The sequence below is a fragment of the Xenopus laevis genome, chromosome 1S (genome assembly GCF_017654675.1).
Source record: "Xenopus laevis strain J_2021 chromosome 1S, Xenopus_laevis_v10.1, whole genome shotgun sequence".
In the NCBI taxonomy this organism is placed as follows: Eukaryota; Metazoa; Chordata; class Amphibia; order Anura; family Pipidae; genus Xenopus; species Xenopus laevis.
This window is the reverse complement of record NC_054372.1, coordinates 172938998-172953313: the sequence shown is the minus strand read 5'-3', so window position 1 is coordinate 172953313 and position 14316 is coordinate 172938998. Positions and strand designations below refer to the sequence as shown.

Genomic DNA, 14316 nt, shown 5'->3' with positions numbered 1-14316 from the left:
CTTTACTTAATTTTTACCTAGTGGCCATGCATCACATTGGTCTTGCTATCACACATCCACCATATTGAATTTTACAATTTGGTGATTTTGGTTGTCCGAGAGGCCCCCTGAGCTTAAAGCTTATGGTGGAATATAAAATATTGTAATTTGCTATGAGACGGATGACTTTTATATCAAGTGTTTTGCTTTTTACAATTTCCCACCAGCAGTGCCCCATTGTTGATCCATTTTCCATTTACTGGTGACACCATGCTAGTTCATTTATCTCTAATGTATTTAAAGATCTGTGTTCTGTCCTTGCTGAACATATTTACATGGGAATACTGACATTTCAAGTATAGTTGGTTGGATCAAATTAAGTTATGAATCTGAACCAAACTGGAGGATTTATTATTATAAAACTATGATGTACAAAGAGGCCTATGGAGATCTTAGGAATGTGTAAAGAGTAAACATAAAAATCATTTGCAGTGCCACATCTGTTCCATGGGCCCTCAGCTGGATAACCCTGCTGTATGGTCTATAGTCCCATTATTTTGTGGATATTGCAGTCTCTCTATTTCTGCGATTGTTAAAAAAAAAAAAAAGAAGTTCTTTCAGAGATGGACCATAGATTAAAATCAGGAGAATATCCTCACATCATACTTACATGCTGCCTCATCCACGGAGAGTTCATTTGCTAGAATGCCCCCAATTTTATTAAATGATGGCATTTGAATGCCATATTTCTCCAGCTCTTTCCGCATATTGCTGATTTCCTCCTCTAGGGAAAGACAAACATTACAGTAATTGTGTACAAGGAAGAAAAACAGAAAGTAAGTCTTGCTGGATTATGGGCAAAGCCCGGTATTTTGATTTAAATAACAAATCTTTGTCCTTCAATTAAAAATATTCTTAAAAAAAATATTGCTAGCCACTTGGGTCACAGTGGGGTTTTTTTGCTGGTTTTTGGTATTTTAAAATGCATCAAACCCAGAACTATTAGAGTTTGGTGAGATCATAAATTTGTGCCTATAGAGTGAAGACACACAGAGCTACTAGTAGCAGCCAGTGTCAGATTGGAAGGTCTGAGGCCCACCAAGGCTTCAGACACCCTTCAGGCCCCCTACCCTACCAACAACCCCCCTCCGGGCCCCCAGCGCGTACCTGTTCTCTACTTGCGGGTGCAATGGGGGCCAGAGGGGGAGATCAGGGAATAGTGCGGACAGCAAACACGTATGCAGCTACTTGCTATAACTACAAAATAGACACTCGTGATAATTGGCTTTACAATGACACTATGGGGCAGATTTATCAAGGGTCGAAGTGAAAATTGTAAGTAAAAAAATTCAAATTTCAAGCTATGTTTGTGTACTTTGACTAGGGAAAAGTCCAAATTCGATTCGAATTTGAAATAAAATCGAAAATTCAAATATAGAAATTTATCATGTACTGTCTCTTTAAAACTTCGACGTCGACCAATCGCCATCTAAAACCTGCCGAATTGTTGTTTTAGCCTATGGGGGATCTCCTCGAACCCATATGGAGTCAATTGGTGGACTTTGAAAAATCTAAAACATTTTTTAAATACTTTGAATTGAATTTGATCTTACTTCGATTCGAACGATCAAATACAGCCTATTCACCCACATAAAACAAACTTTGATTTGTTTTGGTTTTTTTTATTAAATTTCAGTTGGTCTTTTTTTTATTCGAATTTCGAAGTTATGGGAGTTCATAAAAAAAGTTGATAAATCTGCCCCTGTGTATTTTTTTAGCAGAAGAAATTCTCAGTGTTGCCTATGGCAGGGTATTTTTTGGGGGGCAAACAAAAAATTAGTTGCTCAAAGTAGCTTCAGGTAGTAGTAGCAGCTATTTGTAGTGAGATAAATACCCTGCCATAGACAATACAGAGAATTGCCTTTGGTAAAACACTTGTACTGTCTTAGCAAAGTCAATTATCAGTATTGTCTATTTAGTAGCTACTAGTAGCCCTGTGTGTCTTCATCCTCTGTATCAGCAATACTACTGTCTCATTGACAAACTAATGATAATGACAACTTATAGTGCATCCGATATGAGTGAACAATAATCCATTCTTCCATGCCACTGGTTTAGGGAAATATGAATCGTATTTCCCACTTAAAATTTTATAAAATAAATAAAACCCAATCTTCCTGCAGGCAGATACTACACACATACTAATCCAGCCACTTACCAGTGAAGTCTACTTTTCCCAATAAATCTTGTATCTGAGGCGCAATCCCAAGTTTGAACAGATAAAGACTGCAAAGCAAAATATAGGCATATTATCCCCTGTCCATCAGATGTAAAGTCTTTTGAAATTAAAAATTATTTATCTTCTAGTGATGCTTCAAATCCATAGTCCAGTTTGGTATTGAGGAATGTTTGAGGATTTTGCACATTCCAACAAGGCTGAACTAAGCCTGAACATTTGTTTGCAAGTAATCTATCGGGAAAGATCCTAAAATCTGCAAATTAGGACTTAGTAACTGATTTGATGATTATGTGCAAAACTCTAAGGGTTAGGCCACACTGGGCGTTTTGGGGAGATTTGGTCGCCTAGCGATTAATCGTCTTTGCGGCGACCAATCTCCCCAAAAACCTTCCCTAACTCTGCGCCAGGTAAAATGAAAAAACGCCGGCGCTAATCACACGCAGCGATTCATTTTCCAAAGTCGCCTGAAGTCAGTTCGGACGACTTTGGAAAACAAATCGCCGCGTGTGATTGAAGCAGATTGAACTGCAAAAATTTGAATAGTTGATAGCCCTATATTGCATTAATTTGCAGGGGCTATACATACACTAGTCAAAACCACCACAATTGCTTGTTCTTACAATAACAGATATCAGTGTATTCTCATGATATACAATAAGAGAAGGGTCTATACATTAGCAGATAATGGGCCCGATTATTAACATAGCTGCTAAACTACACCAGTGCAGTTGCCAACTGCAACCTTTCAGCGATTAAAAGAAGGTCCTGTCTGTTAAAGTAGGAAAGGATATTTCAAATCATAAAAAATTGAAGCCACTGCCTATTAATATTCCCTCACTTCTTAAATGTGCCTAAGACTATATGCCTAAAAACTAGCAGGTTCACCGAAAACGTTATTACTTTTTCTTGTTACTAACAATAATAGAGTAATACTAAATTCTAGAGAGAATGTATGAATCACTGGCGCTAATACATTGTAAAAATTTAAAGGATAACTCATGGGCGCCATCTTCCGGCTCTTCGGTATTTTTCGGGTCCTCTTCCATCCCTTCAGCAATTTCTGGCACTTGTGGCGCATGCGCAGTTGCTACCAACCACGCATGCATCAATACAGCGTTCACTTCCCAAAGAATACAGAAGAGACAGAAGATGGCGAGGAGCCCATCAGTTCCGCTGTGCTTATTCTGCACCTAAACATGAGTAATCAATTAGGGGCACTTTCAGGGTAATCACCTATGCGTGGAGGACGTAGTAGGCAGGGGTTTTTATTATTTGGGGGTTTAGTTCTCTTTTAAGCTTACTTATGAAAATATGCAACAGAGTGTATAAAAAGACACAAGACTAAGGCTCATGGCACATGGGATGTATTGTATTCTCTACAGGCATTTTTCGGCTAGCATGAAGCGACCAAATGGTGCCTTAGGCTATGGGCACACAGGCTGAAGGCTCCAGCTTTGTATTTTTACAGGCTGAGAGAAGCAGATCTGCTCAGTGCCCCCTGCTCCATTGATTTGAATCCGATCAGTAAAGCATGAAACTTCCACAAGGAGGCGCTACAGTCTAACACAGTAACACGAAATTTTGATCAGGTCTGTTTCTAATTTAAATGTCCATCAACCACTATTCTCTTTACTTACAGAAATACACGTCAGCTGATTTATATTGCTACTTAACCAAAAAGGAAATTTTGGTTACAACAGACTGCACAATAAACATAATTCTGATGGCAGAACCGCCTTATGCTGTGTATATTTCTGGCCTTATATTATATTTCTGGTGTAGTAGTAACAGTCGAATAAAAAAAAAAAAAAAATAGCCCAGGTGCATTTAGTGAAACGTATATCCATATAATAAAAACTGGAGCACTCATGGGACTTATAATTAAGTGAAGTTATTTATTGGTGGTTATTAAGGTTTCGGTCCCAGCAAGAGGACAGGAACACTTGAGAGAAGTCCTCTTGGTGGCACCGAAACATTGATAACTAGGGGACTAAGTTTTACAGGAGCAGTGACTAGCTCCATGTTGTAGCTCCCACCCTTCCCAGCTATAGTCAGGTGATCCCACTGGTGTCTAATAAAGGGCAGCCAAGTTTGGGAGTTTTACTTTGAAAGCAGCTAGTAAGTTGCAGGTAAAACTTAGTCCCTGTGTAAAATGTATAATGAAGAAATAGAATTCTTAATGAATCAAATGAAAATTGAGCGTAGGACTGGCCAGATATGGGATGACTTTGACGTAGTTGGCCACCTTAAATATATTGCAATATATGGACAAACAATCCCTGTGTTGTTTAAAGGGTAAGGCATTTTTCAGTAGCAGTATGCACAAAAGGTCTCTGTCTTAAATATATTGATAATGGGTTGAGTGCAGAGGACTCTTGTATTTGTCTATATGTATTTTGTGGTCAAAGCCTCATTACACCCCCGCCTAATGGTTTTAAAAATTAGCGGTGAGCGCAACTTTCCCTTGTTTGTATATATATAACAAAAATGTAGAAGATCGCATTCACTGACGTTTTGGCTGAACACCAGCCTTTCTTAAAGAATTAAGAGGGGTTCCCAAACTTTTTCATATGACTGCATCTTCTTTTGCACCGGTATATAAAATGCAATAACTTAAATGTCAGTGATTCAAAATTTGCAATGGAGTTTCCGCCTACTATAAGCGCAAGGCAGCTCTGCAGCCACATCAGAAATAGACACAAGATTCTAGTATCCAAGGCAACATAAACTTCTCTTGCTAGATATTTTTCAAATATTTCTGTGCTCTTATATCAGAGATACCAGCTGCTACTTGGAATTCTTCCCTTTTGTGAGACACCAGAACGGAGCTGCAGGTCAGGCCATCACATCAACACCCACATATTTCTCTAAGGTTATTTACTCTATTACATCTCCATAAAGTAAGTACATTAATAATGCTTAGGTTTGAAGCAGAGGTGGCAATTAGCTTGGGGCTACATTCGACAGACTCACTCTCTGACCTTTATGGCACTGATACATATACAGGTACATCCTTAAGTCACACTGATTGGTTGCTGATATTTATATTTGTGTGTTACCTAGCAATGGGTAGAACCAAAGAATTGTAAACCGAAAGCAGACTGTACAAAGGTGGGGTAAATTCTCACTTCCTACCCTCAGCCCATATAAGGTAAAAGGAAGGATGGTTCCACAGGTTGGCTGATGCACGTTACCTTATCATCCCTGGTTAATAAATAAATGATAAGGCTAAACAGGAACAATTTCTTCTGTACTCTAACAAATCTGGGCTCTGCATTGCAAAATTTTATTTGCTGATACAGAAAGTTTTGTTTGCGTGCAATTATTTGGCACAAATAGGTTTTAGGGTTAGTCCACACGAGGAGATTCAGGGAGATTTAGTCGCCTGGCAACTAATCGCCTCTTCTTCAATCTCCCCGAACTGCCTTCACGTGTCTTCCAATCCGCTATGATAAAAAGTCGACTGCACTAAAGCACATGCAGCGCTTCGTTTTCCGAAGTTTCCACTTTATTCCTGTAGGCTTTCATTCCTGTAGGCTCTATGGGAAACACTGGACAAAGCACTAGATTCAGCTCAGGATTCAGCCTTTTTAAGCAAGATTCGGATTCAGCCGAATCCTTCTGCCTGGCCAAACCCAAATCCTAATTAGGGGCAGGGATGGAAATTGTGTGACTATTGGTCAGAAAACAAGGAAGTAAAAAAATGTTTTCCCCTTCCCACCCCTAATTTGCATATGCAAATAAGGGTTCGGATTCGGTTCGGTATTCAGCCGAATCTTTCGCGAAGGATTCGGGGGTTTGGCCGAATCCAAAAAAGTGTATTCGGTGCATCCCTACAAAGCACTGATAAGTAGAACTGCAAGTGGCAAATCTATCAAATATATTTTTAACTGTGATAAATGTAAAATGCCAAATCCCTTCTTGTAATCTGCTGGAGCTTTACAGATTTTGATAAAAGGTGATAAAAGTGATTCATGTTCATTAACGGATAGAGTAATTATCCATGCATTACCAATAGAATACTTTTTGTATCCCAGAGTCAATGTGAATTCATTGCACATCACCCACTGCCAGCGGTAGGGTTAACTGTACTATTCATTACTACTTAATATCTTTTCTAGTTTGTTGCTTCAGCAAAGTAATCCCCGTTCAGAAAGTCTACAAAGTTTTCTCTGAAAATGGACACCCAAGTGCCTGGAAGCAATTGTGCATTAAATTCCATCTCAGTGATGTTATAGAATTTGGCTAAAGTGTTCTGCAGAAGAGATATTGTCCCCTGGGTATCATCAGCAGAAATATTTATTTGCCCAATCTGCTTCTGCTTAATGCAGGATAGCAACAGTCCAAAAAAAATTATTGTTCATAATGTCCGAAAGGATTACAATGCAATATACTTTAGTGTCTGGCTGTCTGGCAGTTACGCATCCTCAATATCAGACTGGCAGTATTTTTGAATTGGGCCCTGGCCTATCCTAATATTACAGACTCAACACTGGAGGCCTTATTTATCAAAATCCAAATTTTTCTGATTATTTTAATTAAAAAAGTCTGACCAAACTAGAATCCACGGTTGGAGCTTATTTATTATTAAAAATTCAATTAAATTGGGGACAAACACAAAAAAAATGAAGAGTAAACCTGAATGGTACAATTTTTTTCCAGAATCGCTTGATTTTTCCTGGGTTTTTCCCGGACAGCCCAAATTTTTTGTATTTTTGCCTGAAAAGTCCGAAATAGTCAGATCTTCAGGCTAATTTCAGCGCAGACCACAGAAAGTTCCAAATAGGATAGGGACCTCTCCCATTGACTTTTATACAACCTCGGCAGGTCTGAGGTGCCAGATTTTCGGATTGGACTCTTTCCATCCTCGGTATAATAAATCTCGAAAATTCTATTTTTTTTTCCAGTGAAATTTTTTTGTCTCTTAGCTTCTCAACAGGTCTTATGGAGAAAAGCAATGGCAGAAAAATTTCCAAAGAAGTAAATAGAAAGAGTAACTAGCCTGGCTGACCAACCACACAAAGAGAATGCCCTGCACAAAAAAGTACTGTATATAGTCAAATACTGCGAAACTGTGGTAGAACCAAGGGCCCAATGTATTTGAAAATAGCTATTTGGGGACCACAGAGGCTATGTAAAGCAGTGTTGTACTATTCACGCTAGTAGATAATTGTATTTTAGAGAGACCTGCAATGTTCAGGGGTACAGCTATGAAATTCCTGGAAAGGTCAAGCATGCCTAATTTATAGGTATACTTTGCATGTCTATTGGTGGCTTTAACTCACTTTTATTGAGTGAAAACAAACAAGGCAACTGAGTGTACAATGTTTATGAAGGACCTGGTCCAGCTGTCACTTCTAGAAGAAACTTCTGACAGTTTCAGAGGGTTTTTCCCCACCTTTTTCTAGAGGTTAGATAGATTTAATCCTAGTGTAGCGCTATAGTAAACTGCTTTATGTGAAGTTTCAGCTACTTTCCTTTGTGGCCTGGGGCCACAGATGAGCTCTCTTTCTCAGGGGTAAGCCCTCGCAGCGGGGTGGAGGCAGGGTATAGTGTAACTGTAACTGTGTGCAATGCACAAGAGATTGGGCGCCAGTAGTTTTATTTGCTTAAACAATAAACGGAGTTTATTAACCAAAACCAGAGTTCACCATGGAGCATGAAACATAGAGTAAAACAGAGATCAATCAAGGTTACACAATATACTCACTGTGTGAATATAACTCTCTGAGGAGTAAGGAGTACATGTAGAGAACAATGCAGCTTGTTGGAAGGTATTTCCCCAATCTTCAGGATTACCTTACAGTAAGTGGAACTCAGAAACTCTTACTTCCCTGATCTTAACACTTAGGCCCTACTATGGGGTCAGTAATACCCGGGATCTTAATCCCTCTAATCTCCTCGGCGGAGCTTTGAGCTGCTCGACTAAATACCCTATCTATCACTCCTAGAGTGATCTATTAAAGGGTATAACTATCACTTCACTAAACTCAGGATGAGTTCCACCACCCCTAACCTCTGTGGCCTAACAGAGGAAAGGTTCAGCAGCAATGGCCTCTACCTCATGGCTTTCAAGCCCTTATATATTTTACCACAGTGCCTCTATAATCCACTGTGAGAACTGCAGGGATGACATAAGCACGAGGTCCCATAAGGACCCACTGAGGTGTCCATATTACTAGGGATGTGCCTGTCTGTAATGGGTAAGGGTGTCTAAGATTTTCACATCCCTACACTAGCAAAAATGTGAACTTGATGGATACAATTATTTTAAGTGAAAGTAGTAGTTCTTAAAGTTTAAATATTTGACACTATCATTACTCCACTGCTCATGATTAGCGGTGCACTAGCGCAACAGAAGACAAAAATAATCACATTTGTTATTTAACCCCTACACACACACGTTTCCTATCACCACAACTCACTGATGGCAAAAGGCAGAAATAAACTATTGGGAATGTTTGTGTGTGGCTTCGTTCTTTCTTCAGACAGGAAATGAGCCCGCAAAGCAGGAAGTAGATTCTATAAACCTCAAGGTGGATGATGAACACGGCTACCGGTAGTGGAAGGAAATAAAAGGCAGATGTAAATGGGTTTTTTTACTTAAAGGGATCCTGTCATTGGAAAACATGTTTTATCCACTGAAATCCATTTCTCAAAAGAGCAAACAGATTTTTTTATATTCAATTTTGAAATCTGACATGGGGCTAGACATATTGTCAATTTCCCAGCTGCCCCAGTCATGTGACTTGTGCCTGCACTTTAGGAGAGAAATGCTTTCTGGCAGGCTGCTGTTTTTCCTTCGCAATGTAACTGACTGTGTCTCAGTGGGACATGGGTTTTTACTATTGAGTGTTGTTCTTAGATCTACCAGGCAGCTGTTATCTTGTGTTAGGGAGCTGTTATCTGGTTACCTTCCCATTGTTCTTTTGTTTGGCTGCTGGGAGGAAAAGGGAGGAGGTGATATCACTCTAACTTGCAGTACAGCAGTAAAAAGTGATTGAAGTTTATCAGAGCACAAGTGACTTAAGGCAGCTGGGAAATTGACAATATGTCTAGCCCCATGTCAGATTTCAAAATTGAATATAAAAAAATCTGTTTTCTCTTTTGAGAAATGGATTTCAGTGCCGAATTCTGCTGGAGCAGCACTATTAACTGATTCATTTTGAAAAAAAAATGTTTTCCCATGACAGTATACCTTTAAACAATAAAGTTTCATGCAACCATGTGAGGAGGAGCAGCAGTTCCCACTGACCTTTAAGAGAAGTCTAACAAATAATTAAATCCCAAAAATCAATTGTCTTTTTTACTGCTGTATATAAGGATAATAACATCCCTCCAGTTTCACTTCCACAGCAACACCTCTCCAAACAGCAGCAGGGGAACAGCCTACTGCAGCTGGGCGCTTCTCAGGCTCACAGATCTGTCTGACCTTGCACTGTTTGGAGCACCATATAATTAGAGATGAGAAAAGCCAAACATTTCATTCCAGAGAGGATACAGCTAGACTGAAAATGACACTGGGGTAGATTAACTAAATAGTGAGAAACTGGGACATGCTCTCTCAGTACATTCAACGATGTTAAATGCAGTTTAAAATCTGATCTGGAATCCCAGTCATAAGGGCCATGGCACAAGGGAAGAATTTGATTACAACCAAATCGACAGCCAAATCTTCTGCTGTCCAGCAGGCATCCCATTATTGAAAGAATGAGAAGAATATAGTTCCCCCAAACTCAACTAATTCAAGATAACCCATAGTGTTTCCCTTTCATATTCATTGGAAGTGAGATTCAGAGATTGTAGCGACTGCCAATACAAAATGCCTCATGTGCCCTAAAGTGTTCAGACTTCTTTGACATCAACATTGCATCAGGGACCACATTAATCCCATTAAAAGTTTACAGAGACATGAAAACATTGTTTTATCAGGTACTGGATCAAAATTCCAATATTATCTAGATCAGCAAATAAGTGGTTATCGCTAAAAATCGTACACAAGGTTCCAGGTATAGCAAGGATAACAATAGGCATACTAGAACTGGCCTTTAGGCTAAGCTCCTTATATCACTGCTCTGAGTTGTGGAGTTTGGGAATTAATGCCCTAGGTAGATAGACAACTTCGGATTTGTGGCACTAAGGACCACGTGATTACATTTCCTTATTCAAACACAAGTGGCCTTCATTTTTTCAGAACTTAAGCTGGCCATAGACTCAAATATACAGTTGAATCGAGGTTTCGTACAATTTTCGGACCGTATGTGGGTCATCCCGACATTTTTGATACCATCAGTCGGTCAGTCAATCGGACAGGTTAAAAGATTTATGTCGGCTAACACTAATTTCTCTGCATGTATTGCCTATCTGACGATATCAGTATTTCATAACTTTCATACGATTGCTATCAAGAGCAGAACTCGTCTGATTTGTTCTTTTATTATTTTATTTAATCTGAATTGTTAGTGGCAGATTGGAAGATTGCAATGTTCTATCGTTTGTCTGATACAAGGTTAAAATCTGCACATCAATGGCCAGTTTAGGTAAACCTTTTTTTTCCCAAAACAACACTACTAAATATTGGCCATTGTTTCCATGTGCAAATATAAACTATAGTTTTTTTACTGGTTGTTTAATGTGGTTAGCTTTCCAGCTGCTGATTAATGGTGTTTCACTGGTTATCAGCAAATTTTCTTGCTGCCAGTAGACTGAGCTAAAGAGACAGCGAAAGAGAAAAGAAGAGGGACGCAGAAGAGAAAGTGTAGAGGTGGGAAAACCAAAAGAAATCCAGTGAAATGTGCAAGAAGGAAAGTAGTAAGTGAAAGGACAACAAGAAACATAGAAGGGAAGCGAAAGCTGTAGCCAGTATCAGATTGGCTTGCAGGGATACTGGGAAAAATCCCATAGTGCCTTGGTCCCCATAGACCCCTTTAACCCAGAACACCCCAACTCAACCCAGCAGCTGCCATCTCTTATATATGCACACGTGCCCCTGGTGATATTGTAATGGGCAGGTTAGGTGCTGCTAAATAAGATATTGCTGATTTAGGTTGGACCTAAATTTGAGTATGCTGATTTTGGCTGGACCTAAATTGGGAAAGGGTGGGTTAGAGTCAGAGCATGTAGGACGCACGCAGGTGGTGTTGGTGCTGAGCCCCAGGGTACCTATACAACACTAGTTTTAGTTGTTGTTTGTCCCCAATAAGTACAGCAGTGATTCTGTAAGGGAGTTGTTTACATAAAACAAACACACTCCATGTTGCATAATTCATGTTATCAGCTCCAACAACTACTTTTGTTCTGCAGCCCAATGCAGCATCTTACTTAAAATGTTTTTAGTCCACAAAGGCAGAAAATCACTTGGTTAAAAGAAGCATGGAGGTATCTTGCCTAACTGAAACAAAATTCTAACATGTCACACTTCACTTAACAAATACAGAACTAGCTATACAGAGGGAACGATTGTACTGTGTGTGGTTTCTATTTCAGAAATGCAGCAGTAAATTGTCTGACAGAATCTTCCTTAATGTGCAGTTATGTAAAAAACCTACAGTAGCCACCTCCTCTTGAATGCACACCACGGTGCCTGTAAATTGCACCGAAATCCCTCCAGTTTAGAATTAAGTAGATTTACTCTGCAGATGTAAAGATCTACAGAGAAAACATAAATATATGCAACCTCAATAAGCCATCATTATTGCAGCCATCATTGTGTCATGGTGGCAAAATAGTTAGAATTGCTGCCACACACAACAATAGGACCCTGTCCATGTACTGTGAGACATTTGCACTGTATATTCCTCCCATTAGCATGGGTTTCTTCTAAACAACATATGAGGTAAGTTACCTGGCTTCTAATGAAATTTACCTATAAGGAAATTAAGACTGATGTTGATGATCATCCGTAAAGAACTGATTAAATAATAATAATGATAATATAGAAAAATAAATTTTAATAATATATTCTGCCTTTCACAAACACTTGTTATCAATCCCTGGTGCATGATCTAATTCAGGTCAAGCAACGGTTTGCCTGCTTCTGGCCCACAAGTGCATCACCTTCAGCCAACAGTTACCCAAGTCCCTGGGTCTCCGTCACTATGCCTCTATGTACTCTAAGTAAGTGGCTCATTCCCTCCTAAAAGTCTAATGTTTTTAGAAGTGATCATGCATAATTGCAATAACAATGGATCCACACAAGAATTGATCATTCAAACTGCTGTTAAAAGTAACCAATCCCTGCATGGCTCCATTGTTGTCCACATACATGTGCAACTGATTTCAATAGAAATGATTTTCATTAGAAAGAATTACCAAATTACTCACAAACTGAGTATGATTGTTGCAAAAAAATGGGGGGTGAAAGGTAAAGCAATGTATTAAAAGTGGTGGGCTGAAAAGATGGGATGAGAAAGGGGAGCATAATTTGCAAATGGAAAGGTAAAGAACAAAGAACATAAGTGAAAAAAAAGATGGCAGAGCAGAACGAAAAATTGAGAGGGTGAGGGACAAGAAAAAAGTGGGAAAGACAGTAAAAGACAAATGTAAAACTGGAGAGCCAAATGGAAAGAAGGGAAGGAATATGAAGGTGAAGAAGACAAATGGGAAGAAAATATTAGAAAGGAGGAAGGAACGAAACATTATGGCAGGTGCACATGGGCAGATTTGTGGAGATTTAGTCACCTGGCGACTAATCGCCTCTTCTGCGGGGTGACAATCTCCCTGAACTGCCTTACCCCAGCTATAATGAGAAAATGCCAGTGCAATGGCACTCGCAGTGTTTCGATTTCCGAAGGCGCCCAAAGTTGCCTCATGAGGAAACTTCGGGCGACTTTGGAAATCGAAGCGCCGCGAGTGCATTGGAGCAGGAGATTTTTCATTTTAAGCAGGTGGAAGGCAGGGGGGAAGGCAGTTCACGGAGACTGTCACCCCGAAGAAGAGACGATTAGACGCTAGGTGACAAAATCTCCCCGAATCTGCCCGTGTGTCTCTGCCCTTATTGGTTTAGGGACAGAGAGATAAGATAATGACAGGCAGACAAAAGGGGTGATGAGTATTAAAAAAAATATTTAAAGAGGAAAGATAAAGAAACCCTTGTCTGGAGTGGAAAAGAGAATGGTGAACAAAAATAATCTAATTGTTATTAGGGAGAACACAAAGCAGAGAGCCTGCATAAGTGTGGGGCCCTTTGGATGATGTTTCAACAAATCAAGTGTGGTCTTTTGGCAGAATCGTTGAATGGTCTTCCATCATTGAATTCTAACTAAATTTGGCAGTCCCATTTTTAAAGGTTACAAAGCCTGTCCTAGGAGTAGTGGCTATGTGCCATTTTGGTAAGAAATGCAAACTGGCTGAATTTAAGAAAAGTAACATATGAATTAAAAGTCTATGAATTAAAGTCTGCTCAAGGGCTGTACAGAGTTTTACAATATAACTATGTCTGAGCCAAACCACTAAGAATGGGTGGGTGTGCATGATGGATTGAAGTAGTTGCACAGACCAGATGGTTGAACAAACTGCACATGTTGCACATGCACTGTTCTTCTTTTCCAGTCTATGTATTGGCTTCCTTCCTATAAAGGATTAAGTGTAAAGACTTGACTACAGATCTATTCACACCACACTTACTACATACAATACTTAATTTATTTTCAAAATACGCAGAGTGTGCTATAACCTCAGAAACTTAACTCACTAGCTTATACTAAATTTCTCAGGATGTAGTGCACATCTGTACAACTAAAACACCATGTTTGACAATCTACAAGGTCTAAAAAAAGGCCCATGGGCGCCATTACAACCCTCTCAGTGAGAACTGCAGTGGTCAGTGAGGCAATTTCAGGCGACTATAGAAAACACATCGCCGCGTGGGCATTAGCGCAGGCGACTTTTCATTCTAGCCTATGGGGAAAAACGCAGAGGCAGTTCGGGGAGATAGTCGCGCAAAAGTTGAGGCGATTAGTTGCCAGGCGACAAAATCTCCCCGAATCTCCTTGTGTGGCCTTACCCTTAAAGAGTCGACAACCTCCCCCCCTTCCCCCACAGAGCTGCTTTAGAAGGTGAAAAATGAAACTGTCTTAGTGTGGTATTAGTCACAAATA

At 39.6% G+C, this 14316-nt stretch overlaps 1 protein-coding gene across 4 annotated transcripts in view; it reads right to left on the bottom strand.

The window, feature by feature from the left end:
* Positions 1 to 14316, bottom strand: part of iqgap2.S (IQ motif containing GTPase activating protein 2 S homeolog) — a 180809-nt gene that overhangs the window by 87007 nt on the left and 79486 nt on the right. For 3 of the 4 annotated variants that reach the window (XM_041573942.1, XM_041573949.1, XM_041573945.1), the window contains 2 exons: positions 2198 to 2265; positions 650 to 763 (listed from right to left, as the gene is read on the bottom strand). In XM_041573942.1, coding sequence (XP_041429876.1) covers positions 650 to 763; positions 2198 to 2265 — 182 coding nt within the window. 4 annotated transcript variants of the gene reach the window in all.